General features: G+C 39.5%; 1 protein-coding gene across 2 annotated transcripts; it reads left to right on the top strand.

Annotated features, from left to right (window-relative positions):
* The first annotated feature begins 1,521 nt into the window (after positions 1-1,521).
* LOC113060431 (transforming growth factor beta-3-like) lies at positions 1,522-23,359 on the top strand. 2 transcript variants are annotated; one of them, XR_003278249.1, is made up of 8 exons: positions 1,522-2,182; positions 8,686-8,849; positions 14,493-14,622; positions 15,650-15,757; positions 18,907-19,078; positions 20,382-20,535; positions 22,504-22,770; positions 22,804-23,359. XR_003278249.1 is itself a non-coding variant. In XM_026229340.1 (7 exons), exons 1-7 carry the CDS (start codon positions 1,837-1,839, stop codon positions 22,660-22,662), a joined length of 1,233 nt encoding a protein of 410 aa, XP_026085125.1. In that variant the 5' UTR covers positions 1,522-1,836; the 3' UTR covers positions 22,663-23,359. The 2 variants fall into 2 exon arrangements, 1 of the variants encoding a protein (XP_026085125.1); XM_026229340.1 differs by having other exon boundaries at positions 22,504-23,359.
* The last annotated feature ends 1,309 nt before the right edge of the window (positions 23,360-24,668 follow it).

The following is a 24,668-nucleotide window of genomic DNA, read 5'->3' as shown; positions in this document are numbered from 1 at the left end:
ACTGTAAAAATTTACAATGTGCAATTTCTAAACACCGTGAAATTGCAAATTTGACACCATGATCATACCCTGATTTTAGGCATGTGCCATGAAAAGCACATTGAATTATCATAAATATGTTGTCTGAAAATGGCAAGAATTGAGTGTAATATTAAAGTGACATGGCATTACCATCCCCACCTGGTTTAAGAGAATCATCATAATAAAGAGTTTTGCTGTTGATGTTGATGATTTCAGGTGACAGAAAATATCCATACACTGACACAATAGAGAGTATTCATTGTGATTTTTTAAGTATTAATAATGATTAATTTTGTGACAGTGATGAGACTATTCAAATATTCAAAATTGTGCCTCTTTATTTGAAGTTTCCAGAACAGTTTCCTTTAAGCAGATCTTTATTATGATTGCATTGCAACCATCTTTTTTTTATTTATTTTTTTTATTTATGCACCTTAGCGAGGATCTGGTGATCTTCATTCAGATTTCACTGTCCATGACACATATTTCAGTTTGCAGATTACTGGCACATAACCAATTTCAGTTTGCAGATTACTGTGTTTAATGGTTACATAATTCAGAATTTGTCTGTTAGGACTTTTCCCCTACTGTATATACTATAATAAATAAATAAATAAAAAGAATATGTTTTAGTTTCTTCTAAAATCCCAGGTTGCACAGAGCCTATACACATAGCTATAATTAGAGCGCAAATCCAAAGTTCAGACTTATTCTCTGTCCCTGAGAGAATGTGGTGTAATATAATGTCAGTGTGTGATTTCTGTGCTGTCTGTGGGACAGTAACGTCACCGAGGGCTCTGACATATTGTTTATTTTTGTTTTTTAATGCATAGTTGGTTATGTGCCAGTAATCTGGGGTCTTATATTGTTTAGGACATTGCCTGTGCATGCTGCTTCAAACCGCTTGGATCTTGCCATATATAGAAATGTTGAAATGCATGTTCCCACTGTAACGTGACATCAGTGACTTCATGCAAACTGAAATATGTCATGGACAGTGAAATCTGAATGAAGATCACCAGATCCTAGCTAAGTTGCATAAATAAAAAAAATAAAATAATAAAAAAAGATGGTTGCAATGCAATCATAATAAAGATCTGCTTAAAGGAAACTATTCTGGAAACGAGTAACTTCAAATAAAGTTAGCATGTCTCTAGAAACGCCACAGACGTGATTATTATGAAGCTATAAGGTGCTTTTAAATCAGACTACACATCCAGCAGGAGGCGCACAAACTTCACAAACCCAGCGCTCAGAGTGAGCCAGAGAAGGACATTTGGCGTTTAGATAATTAGGATTGCACAGTCATTTCTAAAATATTCAATTCGTTTCCATCGCTTTGGGTTACGTAATATGCAATTACATTTTCTATGCGTTAGCTATTATATAAAAGCGACTGTATGAATGGGAGAGCGGCGGAGAGCTCCGCCCACCGCACACGTCACTCCGGCTCTGACTATAAAAGCGCAGCGGGAGCGAAATAAGCCTGGCACTCAGCGCGTGCATCTGACACGAGAGGCTTCAGGAGTCCTTCACTGCGCTCGGTTCCTGGGAAAATGCGACTGGGGAACACTATTCTGAAAATCTGGTCCTTTGTAAAGCGCCAGTGATGGATGTTTAAGGATGTTATGGGATTACTGTGTAGTGCTTCTATGGAATAAAGTTGCAGAATGGACTCTCATGGAGAAAACAGGCTCAGCACTTGAACTCCAGCCCATAGAGAGGACAACCTGGAATTAGTCTCATTATCTTTCTAAACCTATTCAGCTGAACTGGAACTGTGTTTACTAGTGTGACAAGTGTACAGAACAAACCATGCATTTGGGCAGAGGACTGCTGTTTTTCCTTCTCTTGAACAGTGTGACCATGAGTTTCTCTCTGTCAACCTGCACCACGGTGGACATCGACCACATCAAGAAGAAGAGGGTGGAGGCCATCCGGGGTCAGATCCTCAGCAAGCTGCGGCTGACCAGCCCGCCGCAGACCCTGGGCCCTAATCAGGTGCCCTATCAAGTGCTGGCCCTCTATAACAGCACGAGGGAACTGCTGGAGGAGTTAGGACGAGACCGACACCAGAGCTGCGGCCAGGACAACACCGAGACCGAATACTACGCTAAAGAGATACACAAATTCAACATGATCCAGGGCTCCCCCGAAAACAGTAAGTCCACATCGAGGAGGAGGTGCCACACCGGAGACGGGGCTTTCCGTGGATGTTCATTTATAGTAACGCTTTTAAATAACTAATAGGTCAGTCGTTCATATAAATGCAAATACGAAAATCTGGTCTGGTTTTCTAATGGCCAGGGCTGATAACAATATCTAGAGAGCAGGGTGCAATATAAACCGTATTTCTAAGCATTTGTTTATCTCATTAAAACTGTTATATAATGTCACTGTGTTTGTGAAGGTTCTTCTGAAGTTGTTGCAGGAAGGTGATGATAGTGCATCTCTGACTCACGTTCACACGAGGAGATTCACTAAACAGTTTTTATTCAGTCCTGATAATAAAGGGAACGACTCGACATCTGAAAACCATTTGCATGGTTTGTCTGGTCTGTTCGTTCATCGGAGGGTCAATTTTCCATGTGTCTCTGGGCCCCATCCAAGTCCAGACGGGCCCCAGATTATTTGAGGACACAGTCAGTTGTGTGAAAGTCTTCCTAGTTTAGCACACTTGATTGCACGGTGAAGCTGTTCAAAGGCGAGACAAGAGATTGTGGAGAGCTGATGGGTTTTAGTGAGATCAGAACCAGACGGTCCAAACTGAGCTGTTTGCTGGATGACATGAACTTCTATATATACAGTATTTCAAGATCTCCCCCTGTGGGCTTGTTGGACTCCTAAAAATAAAGGCTTCAATTTATTTTTTTTAATTTTTATTTTTTGCAGTGATGCAATTGAAGAACCATTCTGCAACCAAAAAAAAAAATAAATAAAAAAAATAAAAAAAAAAATCAATAAATCCTTATACTTATTTTTCTCAACACTTTTCCAGTATAAATAACTTTTATGGAATGGAAAGATTCCATGGATGTTATGGAATGCCCATAAAGAACCCTTATGTTTGGAACACTACCCAATGTTCTCGCAGGAACCTCTGAGTTCCGTTTGGAACGTTCCTCAGGGATCTGCTGGTTTGAAAGAGTTTCTCCAGAGGATTCTGATCCGAATGGTCTGAAATATCTTTTTTTATTTTTCGAGGCAAATGCTTTCAAAAACCCTGGTTGACAAGTTTAAGTGGAAAATATATTTTTTAATTTCAGAGCTCAGAGTATCAGAGCTGTGAACTGTGATTGGCTGCCTGCTGTTGGTAGTTGATGGCAGGTGGTATAAGGAGGAGGGACTTAATCATTCTAGAGAGCATCTGATTGGACAAAATATGGCATGAGCTTGTGAGTGCAAGTCAAGGAGGCAAATTTTTTCCTCGGAAAGGAATAATTTTGAAAGCTTATGCACAGTGTTAATTTCGTTGACTAAATATTTTCGTCATTATTTTCGTCACGAATATATTTTTGCAGACGAAAACGAAACGAAAACTAAAATAGAAGGCACTGATGGAGACTAAAACTATGACTAAATTGATTGACATTATCGTCAACGAATAAAGGACGAGACGAAAATAGACTGTGACGAAAATCAAATCAGCAGACGGGAGAGATGCGAGGAATGAGCAAAAGAACCGGCAAAACAGAACAGACTGCACGAGAGAAGAGAACCAATCAGAGCCTGACTTATTGAGACGTGAAGCGAAGGTTTTCAGTTTTTATGAGCTCCCGGGAAGTCGGCATTCGAAGAGGTGATAGGGACTTTAAGCAACAGCCTCTGGTGGAACGGCAACGCCGTTGTGGCGTTGTATTGCGCCTGCGCGAATTTAACTGCTACTCTGTGACGTTCTAATTTAACGGTCTACTACGGGAGAACAGCTGATTTGCCGGAGTCGCTACAACGTGAGAGGTTAGGTAAATAAATGTTATGTTTTTAGACTTATTTACATCATACAATATTAAAAACTCCTCTTCTGACAAAAGATTGTCATTTAACGCCAAAAGCAATCCTTCTCTTGCTTTTTTAAATTATATATTTTTTTGGATCTCAATAAATGAATTAATGCTGCGTTGCGCTGTTCTGTTTTACCGTTGCTTAGTGACTTTTACGTTCTTGGCTACAGCGGTGTGACGGCAAACTTCCGGTCGCTGTAGCCGTTCCATTTGCAGCTGTTGCTTAAAGTCCCTACTGTCTAAAAGAGCGACAAAATGTCCACAGCTCACTTCACGTTTGACGACGAACAAAACAAAACAAAGTGTAAAGCACGCAGAGCGCTCATTCGTGGCAAGAACACAACCAATTTGAAAAGACATTTACAGACGAGCCACCCGGACATTTTCCCAAATGTAATTTCACAACGATGTTCTTTTGTTTATTGAGCTAAGCAAAATTGGAATAGTGCAGTGCGTAGATGTTGTAGCATTAAATATTACGAACTGAAAAGTACTGTAAAATAGCCCCTTCTTCAAGTTAGATGAGAGCACAATACTAATACGTAATATCATGATAAATACATTTGATTAATACTAATGTTTAGTATATTTTATAATGTTCTACTTGTTGACAATATCACAAATGTTTCTATATTAGTCATGTGAAACATGAATGTTCACATCCTATCATTATACATACTAATCTAGCAATATTGTAGTATTTAAAACATACAATATTGCTAGACAAATGAATACCTTATAAAATCTTGTTACTTTTTTTATCCACCTAGCTGCCAACTTATTAAATATTTACTTTAAATGTATGCACTTATTGTTCAGCTCAGCTGTAAGCTTTAAGGTCCTGGACCTAACTTTATTTTTCTTTTATTGATGGTCAGTTGGCAGCTAGTTATTGTTTACATTATCATGACAGTGTTTGTTGCTGCATAAAAGCTTTTGAATCGAAATAAAGACACAGTTGTGTTGAAATAAAGTTGAATTTGTGTTTTATATATTTTGGTTAAGTTTGTTTCCTATACCAGCTGTAAAAAATTGTCTAGTAAATCTGTTATTGATTTTAGTCTTATTTTAGTCGACTTAAATACCAAGCAATTTTAGTCGACTAAAATACAAAGCAATTTTAGTCAACTAAAATAAGACTAAAATTAAAACAAATCAGATGACTAAAACTTGACTAAAACTAAAAAGAATTATAGTCAAAAGACTAAGACTAAAACTAAATTAAAATTTTGTGTCAAAATTAACACTGCTTATGCATGCACGCTCTTCTTTATGATGGCAGCAGGTGATTGCATCAGATAGATGTATATTTTTAAGTGCTTCGTATTAAATTATTATCACCCCACGCCACTATGCAAGTGCTCAGTGTTATTTTTAAACAGAGTCCCACTGGAGCCTTCACAAAAGAATTTTAGCACTCCAGTGGGAAGACGCACATTTGTGGCCTGGCAACAGGATCCCTTTTCTTTCCATCAAGCAGTTTTCAGTTTCAGCGAGCACAGTAAGGGAGGATGAGGGTGGATGGAGTAAAGTATATTCATGTTCCATACACATCAGCTAAAGTAATGGCTTTTCATGCACTGAGTTTTGGAAGCTTGTGGGGTGTGGAATCATTTACACATCATGCTTTTCCAAGCGTCCCAGCATTGGCTTTGAGTGCATCAACAGGTTACGCTTTCTTATCGGCTCTGGGTGTATTTGCATCCAAAAATGAGTGCGTGACAACATTGGAAAGCATTTTTGCCATTCCATACCTGTTTATCCATTAACCCAGAGCAGAGCGAGATAAAGCCGTGCACCTGCGTTCCAGTCTCTCCAGCCGTCGACTGATTGGCTCTTGAAAACCCTGCCATCGTCACAGTCAACTTTCCAGATAATGCTCTTTGTTGATGGAGGAACACCCAGTTAGCAGATGGTGGCAGTCTCCTGGCTGCCAGAGAGCGATGGATGTGGATCAGAGCTGCAGAAAGCAGCCCTTCTGATATGTTTAATAGTAAGAAGGTGATGTCATTTCCAAGCAAAACAGAGATTGCATTTGCAGGCCAAAACACACTAACACACACACAGTTTTTCCTTCTCTTCGTCTCTTATTTCGCAGTCACGTGAGCGCTGGAGTCAGCAGAAGGTTTTTGCGCATTATCTCATCTCACAGTCTGCGGCCTTTCAGCCGTCGTGTCATTTATTTGAGGGATTCCACGTTCACTCAGAGATACTTCAAATAACGACCGCAGAAGTCAAACAGTCACTTCACCTCTCACTATTATACAGCGCTTGATAAATGCACTCAGAATATTTACCGCATGACATCATTTCACTTCGGACTTGCCATTTGGAAGCAGAAAAAAGACAGCACAGGACCTGAAAGAAAACACACGATGTTCTTCACAGATTGTGTGCCTTTACAAGTTGCTTTGATTTGCGTTCAGTCCGCTGTTATCTGTTCTGATGGCTGTATCTTTGGCGGGTAAAAATGATTTAACCCTTACAGCTCTGCACTATTAGCTGGACTTCATACTACATACTATTCTTCCAGGATTAGATATTTAATCAACTTTTCGGTTGATTTTGATTTATTGTAAAGAGGTGTGATAGTAGTGACATTTCTCAGTAATTGAGAAAACATATTGGATACATCTTGGAGTTCCTAATTCAAGTAATTAACTTTCTGATCTGTATAAAACAACACATCATAAATACCAATACCTCCTTTAAAAAAAATAAAAAAATAATAATAAAATATAAAAATCATGATAAAATGCATTTCAACACTTAGAAATGATAAACATATAAACAATTAAAACTATTCAAGTTTATAATTGTCTGTAAGTAACCAATAAGGTCTACAAGAGGCTGAAATTATTTAATTGTATCAGGCAATTAAAATATTATTGTTAAATAAATAAAGTTTACTATGCAATTAATTAATATTAGCAAACAGAATATAATTGTAAACTGCTACCACATCACAAACATATCACTGGTTTGGCTTTCTCTCTGGTTTGTGAACCCTGAAGGTGTTTGGGCAAGCGTGCGATCGCGGTGACATCACTCTCCGCCCGGTTGACCCGTATCTGATGACTGCACACTAATCTTTGTATTCGACTTCATTTATAGCAAAAATCCCTGCACTTCCATTCATGGAACAAATGAGCTACGAGCTACAACCCTGGTGAAAATCAGCCGTAATGTGAAATCCACCTAAAACACAGCAGTAGGAAAAATGAGATCATCTAGAAGGAAACCGAAGAGTTGATTAGAATTTCAAATCTCAAAGTGGGGCTTTAAAGAAGGAGAGTGGTGTGAGAAGCTTACGGAGAGACGGTTTGGGTTAACAGCCACTGCATTCTCCAAAGATATACCCGTCGTCACACCATCTTTCTGTTTGCATGCTCATTCCCTGCACTTTTGCACTGCGTTCTCTTTCGATTTTGGTGTTTTTTGTGCACCACAAGGAAAGATGGTGTGACTTTGTACATGTTATCATTTTGTGCACCAAAATCAAGAAGGAGGCTTGCATAAGTGTGTGGTTTGCATGAGGTACAGTATGTGCAGCACGTCTGGCCAGATCTGGCATAATCTGTTCATATTACATAAATATTCCACATCTGACTCGCCAGCCAGCCAGCCAGGAATTTAGTGGATCGCTAATGGACTGTGGTCTGTCATCAGTGAGCACAGACTCTAGCGTTAGACCTAAGACGAAGCAGAAGAAGTGCTTTACAGCTTTTTAAAAGGGTTGAATAAAATGCTAAAATTAAAGTTGAGCTAGAGAACTCGTAATAATCTAGATTCATCAACATTAGAACGAGGCACAGGACAGATGAATGTGTTTGACACATCTGTTTGCATGAGAAATAGGTACGCTCTTGTTTGTGAATGATGCCCACTTTTTGATTGGTGCGTTTAACGGCAATCTTCACTGCACAGTCAAAACAACTGAAAGACACGCTGGGATACATCTTCTTCTGAACATGGCAGCAGTAGATCTTCAGATAATGGAGAAGAGTAATAAAACAAAACGAAATGTGTGTGTGTGTGTGTGTGTGTGTCAATAATTAGCATTGAAATGTGTGTTTGTGCATCTTTCTTTACAATAAATGTCACTTTCTGTGATTTTCTATTCACTGGTATTATTATATAATGAATTATATTCACTTTTAGCCTTAAGAGTTAATGTACCATCCACTAAAAATAATTTGGTGTAATTTTATTTTTCTTGTTTTACTCAGAACTGCTTTTTTTAATTGTTACAAAGAAACAGCAATTAACAGACTGAAAAAAATAAACAGGACATTTTGAAGTAGAAAGACTACAAATTATATTTTCTTGTACAACATACTCCAATAATCTTTAATAATCTTTAATCTCCAAAATAGTTTACAGCGTTGAAGCGCCCATATGCTTCTGAGCAGTTAATGTGAAATGAAATGATATGATATTTACTACAGTATATTGTGATATTTATGACATTTACTCGTGTAATCTGAGGCTACACCTGTTCTGTAGTTTAGTCCTGTACACATTTGGCTTTCATTTCTGCATTTCTGAACTTCTGTGCCACAAAGCGTAAACAGATGGGTGAGAGGTTTGCCTGAATGAGTGATCAGAGGAAACCGATGCCTGTTCTCTGACAGTAACTGACCTCTGACCTCTCCCATTACAGATGACCTTCCCTACTGCCCCAAGGGAATAACATCAAAAGTGTTCCGCTTCAACGTCTCCAGCATGGAGAAGAACGCCACCAACCTGTTCCGGGCAGAGTTTCGTGCGCTGCGTGTGCCCAACTCCAGCGCCAAGAGAAACGAGCAGCGCATCGAGCTCTACCAGGTGATAATCACACTCTTCACATGAAATCATGGTCAGAAAACTCCAATTAATTCAAATGGAATTTGGAATTTTTTGGAGTATCATATTTGATAAATCAGGCTTTTATGGATCCTTATAGTCTGATACAGTGAGAATATGGAGATGAAAAAAATGCTCAGTTTTATTTAGAGACTCAAACAGAGCAGATGCTGATATATGTTTAATGTATATGATTAAATTCTGATGCCTGTAATAACAGTAGAGCTTATACTGACATAACCTGAAGATGTGAGATGTTCTGGAACCTTGCGAAGATCATTCCTCCGCTGAGGAACAGTGAAAGTAAAGCTTCTGGAAACAAACGCTCCTCAAAAGATCCTGAGGATCAGATTTGAGACTCTAAAACATGATTGATGGAGAATCAAGTAAAGCTGAGCTGCTTCAGTCCAGTAAGAGTTCATCTGGAGATATCACTGACCTTATTCTGACCTTTACTTGATCACAATCAGACAAGATTTGAGTCGAGCTGAAGCTGGATGCTTCTACAGTTACACTAGAAGAGATTTGACTCTAAACTATCAATCAGAGACAGAAAACATGAGGAGATTGAGTGTGAAACAGGTTTAACAGAAGAGTTTGATCATGTTGATCATTTGGAGTCCTCCAAATATAATACAGTAGGCTTTATAGGGTTAAGACTTTATTTTTCCAAGAAGACTTAGAGGATTTATGATCAGGCCCAGGTGGGATTTCTGGATGTTTTCTCTACTAATTTTAAAGGGAAAATCTGCAGAACTCTGTGGAATGGATTTACATGAGCAGTATGTGAAACTGAGCTGAGCGTATGACAGTCTTACTGGTATTTACAAGCATTATAAAGCCAAAACTATTTCATAAACTCACACAAAGCCTGAGGTTGTGTACATCTTTGAATGATGAGATGTAAAGAGCTTTCTTCAGATCAGTCAGTAACACAGGAGTAGAATAAAAAAATTAAAAGGGTCTTTAGAAGACAAGATGTCGGAAGAGATGTCAATTTGTTAAAAAACATTTTAAAAAAAACAATAGTAGTGTATAGTGAATATTTTTAACAATTAACCAAACCTTAATAACTTTTTAATGATCAGTTAAAGTGATCATTTGTTTTCTATAGTACTTGGTTTAATTATCTTCAATGCTTTAGCACATGAGTAGTTCATAAGTACAACACATCGTTCACATTTGAGCCTCAGACACTAGTTTCCACACACAGAACAAACACAGACACAGAGAAAGATGATGGCACTGTTCTGAACTCAGCTCGAGCACGAGTCTTTTCCAGGCCTGATCTGTATTCCAGGTGCTGATGGATTATACAGAAGAACATTTGCACAATTGCAAGCGAACAAAAGAAGCATTCTGAGAAACTCCCAGCTTTACTTTCACATGCCGATGCCTCTAACCGCAATATAAAACCCTGCCACTCGTTATATAACAGATTCATTCCACAAGTATGTATTCTATAGGTGTTGTATTCACAGGAGGGAATTCCGCTCAGTTTCCCCCTGGATCTCCTGTGGGATCCTGAGAGCCCTGATCGGGTTCCAGCATTTCCTGTAAAGGAGCCGTTGGTCTCAAGTCTCCCCTCACAAGCTGCTTTGCCCCGCAGGAGAGAGCGTTGGAGTCAGGCGGGGCGTGAAGTGAGCGATTCGCCCCCACATTCTGGCGTGGGCCGCTCAACTGCTCTCGGCGGACCTCCGCCCCCAGCCGCGGTCTCACAGGATGTTAGATTAGCTCCTCGCAGCGCTCCAGAACCTACTTATCCCAGCCTGCTTTTCATGGGCCAAGCAGTTGTGGGACCTCCGTGCTCCGGAGCCGCGGCGGATGCTGATTTTATCTGGCAGACTGAAGCGTCAGACAGCGAGGGGCCGCTTACAGCTGCTTTCAAGGGGCTTTTCTACTGCACATGTAGTGAAGACGATAGATGAGATACCTTCGTAAGAAATGAACAGTCTATGGTTTCCTCTTATACTTGCATTGATAACAAATTGGTAATTACTGTGAAAATGTTAGGAGCACCTTCTATCAATAACTTTACAATTACAGGCCAATACTTGCCTCCTTAAATTGATTTCCCAGGGCATCTTTTACCTCTATAAGGGCAGTTTTCTCTAACCTTATTAAATGTACACTGGGGGTGGGAGTACATTTTACAAACGGTTACAAAGAAACGGCAAGTAACGCATTGAATTAAGCATGACATTTGAAATAGTTTTTTCTTGTATGTTTTTGTCCATTAATATTTGTTTTATTGAGAATGTTAAGTTTAAACCATTAAGTCAATATGATACACAAAGATGATCCCAATCAAATAAAATCAGTTAGTTTAGACTAGTTTAGACTGCAGAAGAGCAGTATTTAGAGTAGACTGTTTAACACACCTGACGTAAATGCATTAATGCAATGTTTAAAAATGACATTTTGATATAGAAATATGATGAGAAAAACATGAAATGGTACTTTGATGACACTGAAAGTGCCAGTAAGTGGCAGGAAGTTGCTCGTAATGAGTGAGTCATTGATTCAGTTGATTCGTTCAGAATGTCTGATTCATTCATGAAGTAAGTGACTGTCTTTATGAATGATTCATTGATCCATTGAATCAAAAGAAAAAATCTATTAAAATTAAATAAATATATATATATATATATATATATATATATATATATATATATATATATATATATATATATATATAAAATATAATTGTGTTTATATAATTTAAACACTGTTAATTTAATTTAATCTAATATGTATTTTCTTTGGAAGTAAATGATCCATAATTCAGAGGTAAATATTATTTAATATCATGAAATACAAAATATCAAAGACTAAGTATTATTAAAAAAAAAAAAAGAAAAAAAAAATATATATATAACATTAATTTCATTAAAAATAAAAATGTTATGCTTATTGCCTGTGGTCTGATTTGACAGCCAAGGATCAGAAATGGTTAAGGATCAATAAATCTGCTTCCTTAACAATTCATTTGTGAATCACACATCATGTGAGAATATTATCTTTGTTTTTTTATGCATATTAGATTCAGTCTGCAAACTCAAACTGGGTTAAAACATAATTTCTCGTGCCATGGTCCTATCAAATTTATGCCATTTTATTGTATAAATAGTGCAAGCATTGTATTCACTCTGAAAACTCCTACAATAAGTGCACTTTAAATACCTGGATGATGCACTTATTTAGCTGTAAAACATAAAGTGTGGGATGTTGAACACAAAATTCATACACTAGACCTGCACTGGAGTAAATAGTGCACAGTGTACCCTATTCATCATGGAGAAGGCAATCCCAGAATACACTGTGAAGAGATTAGCAAAAGATATCCTAAGGGAGAGAAATATTAACTATAAGTTTAAGGGATATTGTACATCTGGATGGTTGTTATTGCAAAATAAACCCTGACAGGCTCAATCCTGCCTATTACACACCTGCTTGGCACAAAAGTAAATAATTGGTCACAAAATATTGATATGTTGAGTTTAATTTTTTCATTAGCTCACTAACCTGTTTATCATCTTATAATCTTATTTTATACATCTCTATTTCTTATATAGAGAGGGTGAACACTACAACATAACATTGTTATTAATATTTAAGTCCTCAAATTTCATTTTCTAAACAATAATTAGCCTATAAGAGGGACGCAAGATTGTAGCGTCTTCTTGGATGAGCTTCACTGCTGGTTATATATGCTCTATATAATTGTGCATGTGGCGAATAAAAAGCTTGAATCTTGAATTATTAGAGTCAGGCTAGACACCAAATTGAATGTAACACAGATTTAAAGGGATAGACCTGTTTCGATCTAGAGTATCTAGTTGTCGTACATCACAAAATTTTCACAACTCACTACTTTCAAAACAGTTTTATGGAGTTTTTGTTTGCTGAAAGTTTTATTTTGTCAGAACATTTGTTATGTTGTTAAATAGCAGTCCAATCCATACTTCAATCCCTCACAGCCTCGCTTTCATTGTCAGAAATCAAAAACGGCCCTAATGGCCAATCAGAATCAAGCATTTCAAAGCGCCTTGTAATTATTTGTGTTGAAAAGTATCACTACAAAGTTATTTGTGTGATTTAGAAAGTATCATGCTACAAATACTTTCTCAACTGCTCCCTTACGAGTTTTTGTCTAGGATGCTGTCTATGTAGACAGAGAGGAACAGAGCTGATGTCTGCCAGAGTTCAGTTCAAGAACTGTCAACATCATGGAAAATATTCAGTTCCAGTATCTAAAATGAATGCAACTGGTTCTGAACAAGAATCTTCACCTGCATTCAAATGTAGCTGTCAATCAGAGGCGTGTATGCGGTGAAGTGCTCAGTGTGTGTTGACTGAGTTCGCAGGCGTTGACGTGCTGTATTATGGGCTATCAGACTCCACAACTCAGTTTTTCCATGAGTGAGAGAGCAGACACGTTTGGCCTCGGGCAGCTCCGGTGTCTGGATTAATCTCTGTCTGTCTGTACGTGTACAGGAGAAAGTTTGTGTTCTCCTCAAGATCACGTGTGTCATTATTTTCCATGTTAAAAAACTTTGCTCATATCTCAGTTTAATGTTCAGAGTCACTGAAGAGTAAGTCTTCAGACAGACGGTAGTAGGTCTGGGAACTATGGGCACTTTGAATGGCCAAGGACTGCCTAAGAGGCCATATGACTGACAGGTAAAGCAACCAATCATGTTCAGGGGCATGAAAATGTCCCCACAATAACAGACTGGTGTGTAGAATTCCTGGGACATCACTGCATTTTAGTTTCCAGTGGGAAAACGACATGCACGTCTCCCAGAAATCCTGTATAATTCAACCAATCCGATGACGACTTCGAAACTCCCAAAGTGTTTCTAATGCCGCGTTCCAGGCAACCCGTAACCCGTGTTTTTCCAACCTTCTACCAGTGAAAGTGCACTGGAACGGTGAACTCGTGAACTCGTACTAGATCGATGTACTCCCAGTTCCGTGCTCTGACGTCACATAGCCCGCGAAACAACAATTGCAGCCCCTACGAATAATATTGCCTACGAATGTGGTGTTTATGCAAGTGGTACATGGTGAGAAATAGACTTTAGGACAATATAACATTGGAATAAAATTAATAATCTAGCTACAATTATTTGCGCTCAAGCAGTTTGGTGAGACGTGCCTGAAACAAAGACGTGAGTCGTGGTTTCAAATCGTGACTTTCGAACTCAAAAACCTGCCTGGAACGCAGCATAATTGTGTGTGCCGTATGCATCAGTCTGTGGGCTTGACATCTTAGGCCAAAACTACTGTAGTCGAAATTGTGAAGTCAGGTATGTTAAAAAAAACTAAGATAAAGAATTCATTGGATGTTTTTTATGCTGTAAACTAAATCATTATATATTCTATATTAATTGTACAATACTGTTTTTTACATGCAGCTTACCATTAATGTAAGTGAAAACAAAACAAAAAAATCTTAATTTCTGCTTAAAGAAAATACTGAGTTTCCCACGTATAAATATCATTTTATGGTGGCGTTCATGTTCGTACAACTTGTAAATACGATCGTTCCGCCAAGATTTGAATGCACAATCTGTTTGTTTGAGCGACTTTTAAACTAACATGCTGCGTGTGTTTTGGTAGATTCTTCGTCCAGATGATCACATCGCTAAGCAGCGTTACATCGGCGGCAAGAACGTTCTGACTAAAGGAACGCCGGAATGGGTTTCGTTTGACGTCACTGAGACCATACGGGAGTGGCTCATGTACAGAGGTAAGTTAACCTTCACCAAACACTATTACATCATGGCATTAAGACACAGAGGTCTGCCCTGGTGATATGTGAACTAATATAATGTGTTGCATTAAGTGATCAGATAGAAAGATGTGTGTTTATGTCATGTTAACAACACATTTTGGTTTGCGTACTTAAGATTGTTGTTGGAATTCATGTAAATATGTCAGCGGCACTGAAAAAACAACATTGGTGTGGGATGTACAGTTTGTACTGCACTTTCACTTTTTTTTATGAAGTGTGAAGTGATCAGTGACTAATCAGTGAATGAAATACACTCCACAAGCCTTTGATGTTTCTGTGGAATCATCCATTAAAATGATAAACAAATCAGTGTTTTTCACTGTATGCTGTGGTTTTCCAGCAAATGTGTGTGCATGAATTTACTGCTGTCAGTATAATTAGTGAAAATATTGGCAGAGCAAGTACAAATGTGAAAAAAATCCCAAAGTTGAGTTGTGATGAGTGATTCTGACCACACAGTGACTGCTTCTTGTGCTGTAATATGATAAACTGCACCAAAAAACACTGTAACTCCACTGTATTTTCTACTGTACAGTCAGATATAAGGGGAATACTCATTTTAAACTCTATTTATTATTGAAGTCAATCCCTAGAGTCACTAATGATTCAATCTATGTAGGAATCACTGTTGATAACTGGGGAATGATTACAATGAATGAACAAAGATGAGTTTGCATATCTCAGAAAATGATGACAGTTTGAAAACCGATGTTAAATGAATGTCAGAAACCTTTCAGAATTGGCCTGTGAACTGCACAGTTGTAGCTCCTTATGATGAGCCAAAATCTCTCAGAGAGCCGTTACTTGAACAGAGTTTGGTAATGCAGAAGCAGTCTAATGTGGGCTTAAATACTGTGAGTAGCCGTTGCTCAGTAGATGCTGTGAAGGCAAGGCTGTGAACGTCCAAATGCACACAGAATCTGGAATGAGATGTTTACACAGAAAATGTATCTCGAACTGTGTGGTGTTCCACTTTTTTTAGAGACCAACCTCGGCCTAGAGGTCAGCGTTCACTGCCCGTGCCACACGTTCAGTCCCAATGGAGACATCGTTGATAACGTCAATGAGGTGTTGGAGGTCAGATTCAAAGGTGAGTGATGCAAAACAGTGCTGTTCAAGTGTTCAGAATCCAACATGCAATGATGGGATAATTTCTAATTGTTATGCATTTTTTGCATTACTACAATAAAAAAAATGTATCAGTTTGTTATGATTCTGAAGATTAATTATGGTATTGTGATTATGCAGTCTAGTTATTGGTCCCACTTGTACTGTATTTGTGTTAGCCCTATTCAGACAAGACTCTAAAGTCAATAGTTTTTTTTTTTTTTTTTTTTTATGACCATATTAAAGGGGTTATTTTATGCTCTTTTTCAAAGTCTTGAGTTGGTTTTTGGGGTTTACTAGCATAGATTTTCATGCTTGATTGTTCCAAAAACGCAATATATTACACATATTTTACATTATTGCAGCACCTCTCTTCCCAGTCTGTCTCATACAACCTGGGGTGTGTTTCCCAAAAGCATCATTAGCTACTGTAACTATGGACACAAGATCCATTGAACTCTGTTTGTAATTACAGAACTTTCTGGAAATTGACCCGTTTAGTTCCTGTTTCAATGAAGCCTCACCTGTAAATGTTAACAATGGCGTCAATTTTGCCAGACCAATTTGAGCCTGATTGAGACCCTGAGAATGTTTAGGACAAGAAGATCATGCAGAACCTTTGCAAGCACAGATTTTACAGGAGTGGTATGCTGTTGTTTTATTACATTCTATGGCATAGACTGTAAAAAAAAAAGGTGAACAATGCATCTTCACTTCCTTCCAGTATAGAAATGTGAAGCCAAAACATTCCAGTATGACCGCAGTCATCTTGTGAAAATTAAGTCATTTTGAACCAGAGTCTGCGCAGTAGTGAATTGTTTGGATCCGGAGTCTGTGTTGTAGTGTTTCGTTTGGATCCAGAGTCTGTGCAGTAGTGAATCGTTTGGATCCAGAGTCATTGATTCATTAAACAAATAATTCCATAGAAATGTCAAGTAACATATTCAATAACACAGACTGAAATAGTATTTTCTTGTAAAATGAAAGTGAGAGTGAAAAAAGTGACATTTGCCAATTATGGTAACCCATACTCGGAATTGGTGCTGTGCATTTAACCCATCCAAGTGCACACACACACAGCAGTGAGAAGTGAACACACACCCGGAGCAGTGGGCAGCTGTAGATCCAGCACCCGGGGAGCAACTGGGGGGTCACTATCTTGCACTGAAGTCGTGGCCTAGTGGTAAGAGAGTTTGACTCCTAACCCTAGAGTTGTGGGTTTGAATCTCGGGCTGGCAATACCACAACTTAGGTGCCCTTGAGCAAGGCATTGAACCCCAAACTGCTCCCTGCGCGCCTCAGCATAAATGATGCTCACTGCTCCGGGTGTGTGTTCACTGTGTGTGTGTGTGTGTTTGTGTGCGTGTGCACTTTGTATGGGTCAAATGCTAGCATGAATACTGAGTATGGGTCACCATACTTGGCTGAAAGTCACGTCACTTATCACTATCAGCACTTCAGCCATGGGTATTGAGGGTGGAAGAGAGCGCTGTTCATTAACTCCCTCCCCCACCTACAACTCCTGCGAGACTCGAACCTGCGACCTTCAGGTTACAAGTCCAACTCTCTAACCTTTAGGCCACAGCTGCCCCAAAATATACTCCTGTAATCCTTTTTCAGTCAACAATATGATGACTGCTCAGTTTCTCAGGTTTCTTCCATAAGCTCTTGTGATGTACCCTCATCTCGTCTCGTCACACCTTCATCACACATGCTTTTGCTGAGATAAAGGCCTCGGCGCTCCGTTCAGCAGCGGTCAGACGCAGTGATCATGGTAATGCGCTGCCGTATGGAATCTCACTTAGTTCTGAGGGCCTCGCGGGTGTCTGGGGTTTTGGGAACGTGCTGGCTGGAATGCACCGCCACTGCGGGCACTCAGACTCTTGGCCCGCAATGAAAGAGGGGTGTCCATATCTACTGGCAACGCCTCTCCTGGGACCCAAGCTGCTTTTGCTATCACAAACAGATTGAATAAGCAGATGCTCAAGGAGACGGAGAGCTGGAGCTGCTGTCTGTGCCGGGCTTCAGGAACGCTCTTCCACTTCTCAACAGGAATAAGTGCTGCTGAAGCTGAATCCAGACGTCAGCGTGCGCTCGGATCCACTTTGCAGCGAGACGCTTCTGATACATAATGCAGTTCTTGCTTTGGGGTGCTTTTATCTAAAACCGATGATACTGAAATAATAACACATAACAAAGTGGTAAAATAATGATGAAGAAATCTCAGAAAACAGCTGTAATGACAACACGAGTGGAAAACGTGTGTAGACGTCAAATTTTCCATCTATTATTAACTTTTCAGGCAGAGCAGAAGTTTGTGGGAAGTTTGTCAGCTCCAGTGACTAGTTGTTTCTCGGAAAAACTAGCTGTATCACGACTAGAAGCCTCTGACAAGTTGTGTGAAGATTGGTTTTGTTTTGAGAAAGCTCTTGCTGTTTTGTGAGTGCACTACACATTAGACACTTTGTGAACTCTTGTGCTTGAGTGCTTTAAAGTAAACATGACGATGCTACCTTATTTATTTATTAAATCCTATATTATTTCAGTAACATGGCTCTTTTTGTGGCTGGGCCAAACTGCTTAAAACTATGCATTCTGCAGAAATATAAAAATGCATTTCATTCAGACGGATATTACAATTAATTTTCAGATTGTCCTGAGATTGCAATGCATTTTATGCAAGACATGCAACAAGAAAATATGCCTGGTAGAAAACAACCTGCAGTGAAATCACAAAGACACTCAAAGACCCTCATGACTGGGTCATAGTCCAATAAATCTGAACTTTTAGTTGATAAAAGTCTTTAAATTTAATGTACCTTAAAAAAAAACATTTTACACAAGCAGATTTTTTTAAAGATGATTTAAACTAGATTTCATTTTGTCATCCCTGTACTGTTATGCTATACAAATGATGCTTTAGTATCAAAAATGTAGTTTTGCGTTCCTTATCTGCCAGCTGTAACATTGCAGTTGAACAGAACTGAACTGGATGTAAAAGCCCATCCAAACACTCCAATGAACATTAGATTGTAATTAGGTGACCATTTTTACCCTGAGCCAGGCTTTAAGGTTTGTAATGTGAGCCTGTGTGTGAGTTTTAGACTGACTGTGCTTCTGCTGCTTTCTCAGGGATGGAGAGCGAGTACGAAGAGCACAACCGCTGGGATTTGGGTCGACTAAGAAGACAGAAGGAGCAGCTTCTCCCTCATCTGATCCTGATGATGCTGCCGCCACACCGGCTGGACGTGCTGCCCACCTCTAGACGACGCAAACGTGCGCTGGACACCAACTACTGCTTCTCGTAAGTGTTTCTTCAACTTAAGGCCTAATGACACAATATAGATGTCTGCAGGGATGATGTGTTTTTGTAGGCCAACCCTGAAACCAGTTAGCGTTTTAGCCCTTCTGATTCTACTGTCCTGAAGTCAGTGGTTTTTTTAATGGGTTTAGGGTTAAATGTTTGAAGTAAGATCTGCGGTGAACACAAGCTCAAGATAGTCTTCCACAATATTTTGAAAGCTTTTACGCAAAAGTCTAAATGGGACTATTGTGGGATACTCATCTAATGTCTAGTTGCTTTCGCAGCCTCATCATGTGTATAATCGCACTCTCGCAAACCATTCTAACTCAAACTTTTAGGGAAATAGTTTTCAAATGAAGACTGAAGCTTAATGATGGTGATGCTGAAATCATGTGAGCATGGACTATTTTGTTTATAGGATGTTTAGCTTTTCACTTCTGGTGGGATTGAGGCTTCAAAATTACAAAATTGAATATTCATTAAAGGTGTTAGTCTTAAGAGCGTATTTCCTGCAGTGATCCGAAAGCCAGTGGAAGAACCCTCTTGGGGTTTTTGGAGGAAACCAAGTTGATGCTAACTTACGGGTTGGGCCTGCAAAAATATAATATAATACAATGTGAAAAAAAAAAATCAAAACAATAATTTTAAGTCTTAATAGTGGAACTTTGCGAATTTCGAGCTCCGGTCATTTATTTAATTCCCGGGGTATGCTTGAACTCAAATAACTCAAGTGCAATGCAAACCACTTCGTATACAAGCATCTGCCAAATGTATAAACATACTGTAAATGTTATTCTGTAGGAAGGAATGCAAGCTGAATTAGATCTGCTCTCTTTTCAAAAATTGTAAAATCCAAATTCACATCCCTGCTTTGCGTTGCAGTAAGCAGCAGTGCACCTCATGTGTCTGGAGAGATTTTCCTTGTAAGAATTCACTTTTTAATTGGCACCTATCTGCTCGAAGCGAATGGGAGGCTCTGCAGGAGCTTGCAAGTTTAGATTTGTCCCAGTATGCTCTGTAGTGCACTGGCTCTTTAGTGTGTGGCTCTCTGTTAGCACTCCACACCTGGGTCAGATCCAGAAGGGAAAAAATGACACACCTTACAGTGGAATTTCTGATCCTCAAAAGACTGTCTGACATGTTTATAAGGCCATACAGAACCGAAATAGAAGTCTAAGAAACATCCAAGTGAAAAGTGCATGGAAACATCTCTGAATGAATGCAGAATCCACACCAGGAGCCAAAGAGCATGAGGATGTGAATGGACAGGTGGAGAAAGTGACGGTTTTCCTTCTGCTTTCAGAAACTACGAGGAGAACTGCTGCGTTCGGCCGCTGTACATTGACTTCCGACAGGATCTGGGCTGGAGGTGGATCCACGAACCGAAAGGGTATCATGCTAACTTCTGCTCGGGGCCGTGCCCATACCTCCGCAGCGCTGACACCACACACAGCTCGGTGAGAGTCTCCTTCAAACGTCATCAACTTCATGCCAGTTTAACCCTACTGACCTACTTCCTTTTGTGGAAAAAATAATACTGTTTGAAAAATGTCCAAGCTGCTCTTTTCAATACAATGAATGAAATGGAAAGAAATGTCCAAAGATGCATGTGATGAGTGGGGCAGGGCCGAGAGCCGTTGGAACAGAGTGAGCCCGGTGGAGTTAATGAGAATGAGCGAAACCTGTACCCCTCAACAGTTTTGAGCCCCACGGAGGAGCGGAGGACCGTGCCTGGGTTTTATTTTGTGTTTTGATTTTGTTTGTGTTTGGGTGTGGCAGTCATTCGCGAGTTTTATGTTTATTTTATTATTAAAGTTTTAATTAAATGTTCGCTGGTTTCCACCTCCTTCTTCCCATACTACTAACATTGCATATGTGCCGAAACCGAACATCCCCTGCCGCCGTGGTGAATCCACGGTGATATCGAACATGGCGTAACAATCTGCCGCCATGGACGAGGTGACTCCACCCCTCCCTCACGGACTGCAGCCGTCTCTCCACATCCCAGGTGGCCGACAGCAAGCTTGTCCGTCCCCCGGCTACTCACTCCAGCCCAACGTCCATAGCGGCAGACTGACCCAACGTGCTTGATGGCATCGCGGATTCACCACAGCGACGAGGGATCTTCGGCAGTGTGTCCCTCCTTCTTCATGGGTTTTGGCACAAATGAAAAGAAGTCCGTAGTACGGGAAGAAGGAGGCAGGAACTGGCAAACATTTGAATGAAACTTAAACACAAAATAATAAAAGAATCACAAATCAGCGCAACAGCCCCTCCCGGACGACTGTCACGCACAAACAAAACCAGAACACAAAATAAAACCCAGGCCTGGTCCTCTCTCATCCTTCACTGTCTTTCCTCCTCTTTTTATCCTGCCGGAGCTCCTCCGCGGTACTCGAGACCTGTGAGTGGTGTAGGTGTTGCTCATTCTCATTAACTCCACTTGAATCGCTCCATTCATATGGCCCTACCCCTCTTGTCACAATGTACCATTAAAGTCGAGGTGTAGTCAAGACCCAAGACTAAACCCTTCTGAAGTCACATGATGCTTTGTGTGAGAAACAGTCATTATTCATTGAAAATCATATTATTATTATTATTATTATTATTATTATTATTATTATGTCACATCAGATGAGAGGTCAATGATCCCAAATGTGACCCTGGAGAACAAAACCGGTCTTATGTCGCGGGGGTATATTTGTAGTAATAGCCAACAATACATTGTACGGGTCAAAATGATCAAAAATCATTAGGAAATTAAGTAAAAATCATGTTCCATGAAGATATTTTTTAATTTTCATAACCCCTACTGTAAATATATCAAAACTTTGTTTTTGATTAGTAATATGCATTGCTTAGGACTTCATTTGGACAACTTTAAATGGGATTTTCTCAATATTATGATTTTTTTAGTTGCATCTCAGCCAAAAGTTGTCCTCCTAACAAACAATACATCAATGAAAAAAACAAAAAACAAAAAAAAATATTCTTTCATATGATGTATAAATCTCAATTCAGAAAAAAAAAAAAAATTACCCCCATGACTGCCCCCATGCACATGAAAGCATAAAGAGTTCAATCACCCAAATAAACAAAAACTAAATTAGCAAAACATTCGTAAGAACTGAAACAACAAAATCACTAGATGCATCAATCTTTTGTGTTCCATGGAAGAAAGTCAACAAGTTTTTGGAATGACACGAGTGTGATCAAAATGATTTGAATATAAATTATTTGATGGCATCAGGTGTGAATTGAGGTCTGAATTGAGCTCAGTAATGGGCTGCTTTAATTGAATGTTTCATTACTGATTAATTTAACACTATTTAGAATTATTGTCCTGTTTATGATTGTGAAGCTGCTTTAAAATGATCTGTGCTGTAGAAATAAAACGTGCAATGTGTCTCCTGATTTCTGGGCAGCTGCTGAGCCTGTACAACACGCTGAACCCCGAGGCGTCCGCTTCCCCCTGCTGCGTTCCTCAAGACTTGGAGCCGCTCACCATCCTCTACTACGTGGGCCGAACGCCTAAAGTGGAGCAGCTCTCCAACATGATCGTCAAATCTTGCAAGTGTAGCTGAGGGGCCTGAGACCCCGGCCCTGAGCCCGACGCGGGTTCCAGCGCTCGAGGGGCGACAGGAAGGGTGCGTGCCAGGAACTGGACTCTTGAATGAATACCTCCATACATCCTTCTCACCCACATCCAACCTGGGAGCCAGAGGCTTCTCTAAGCACTAGAAAGTGGCCTTCCAAGATGACTACGCTGCCCAACGATTCCCTCGGATTCTAGTTTGATGTTTGAAATGACTTGTCCACTTGTAATGCGTAATTTTTGGTCTGCTTTTTACCTGTGAACCTCATGGGCATTTGTGAACTTTGACCTTCGTAAACATCTACGGAAGCGGCTTCACTGAGGACGCTTCACTGGATCGAGACGAAAGCAGCAGCCGGCCCACGTTAGCCAATTCTTGTGTTTTTATATAACAATGTTCTAACATAACTCATTAGAGCACGGCATTTCCCAAACCGAACTTTGTAGTGTGTACCACAGTAATCGACACGGTCTGTCTAACGCGACGGTGTTAATGTTAATACAAACATGCTGGAAAGAAATCTTTTGACTAACGTTTACCTCTGTCACTTTAGGGATTTGTATAGTTCTTCAATGAAGCTGACGTTTGGAAACAACACTTTTAGATCACAAACTGCTAATGTTTTTACTGCTATTACTCCTGAAAACACTTTTTTTTAATTAAACAGTCTTGGACGAAAAGAGTTTGTCATGGGTTTCAGAGAAATCTATTATATAGAGTGAACATAATGCTGACTGCATAGCTTGTTTAACAACCAATTATTTTCTTAAAACAGCAGTGATCACAAAAGTAGCTGACATTTCTTCAAGTTTACAGATGCAACTGATTGTCAAACAGGTACTGTAGCATAAATGCAAAAATAATTTGTCATGTTTTTAAAGGTTAATCAAGTTTCATAACTCGCATCTGGTCATGCATAGCATCAGAGGCTATACAAGTAAATTTAATAATCTTGCATAATTGTCCTCATCAAAACACACGCAAAATTAATTCACGGAAATTGTTGCTGCATCAAGATTTCATTCAATTCAATTCCATTCAAGTGTGTTCTGTTCCTGTTGCATGAATGAGGCCCCGTCATTCATTCATTTTTGGCCAGGTACTGGAGAATTAAACTAAAATCAAACTGTAAACTTAATGTCATCCCTTCTACACAGAAGAGTGGATCACAGTGCATCAAGTATTGCCAGGACATTGATCAAAAATGGTCAATTCTTTATTTGCACAAGTCAAACTCATCACAGTTGTGGATTCTAGAGCTTCTTCAGCGGTTCCTCACACCTGAATGAGGCACTTGAACAGAATTGCTAGCGGTCATTAGCAAGTAGTGCTGAAAACTTCCTACTTTTACCTGTATATGTAAACATGGATAAGCGTGATGAGCGCTCTCATTTGTTGCTGTGCGTTTCGCTCCATGTGCTCGTGTCACAGCTGTTGAGACCCGTCAGTCTGCACGCCCTTCACATGGCATCAGATGTGGGGGAAACGAAGCCTGGACAACTGTGCATGCATATGGGACACTGTGCAACAGATCCAGTCAAAGTGAAGGCTTTCACGTACTGTACGATCACACACACACAGAAAAGACACACATAAAGCCAGTTAAGAGGGAAACATTGATTATCAGATAACTCCATGTTGACCGTCATGAGGCGTCTGTGTTTTGAGCATGTGTAGAGGAGAACGTGGATCTCTCGATCTCTGTATGTAAAGTGATCCCAGAGAGCAGCTGACCTTTGGCCTCATTCATCTGTTCCTGGAGCCCTGAGTGTGGAAGAGTTAAGTGTACACTGATAGACCCGTGAATACACACACACACATACGCGTGCGAGATGTAATCGAATTTCAGTCTGATTGTAGTTTTAAGCTGGAAACTAAATAAATAAACACTAAAAGAGTCGATGATTATCTTCACATACACCATGATAAATTCCAGGGGGTTTATTTTGATTGAAACCCTCGAAACCAATAGTGTTTTAAGGGAAGATGTTTCA

The sequence above is a fragment of the Carassius auratus genome, chromosome 42, assembly GCF_003368295.1.
Source record: "Carassius auratus strain Wakin chromosome 42, ASM336829v1, whole genome shotgun sequence".
NCBI classification, from domain to species: Eukaryota; Metazoa; Chordata; class Actinopteri; order Cypriniformes; family Cyprinidae; genus Carassius; species Carassius auratus.
The sequence above is the reverse complement of the archived record's forward strand: the minus strand, read 5'-3'. Positions and strand labels throughout refer to the sequence as shown.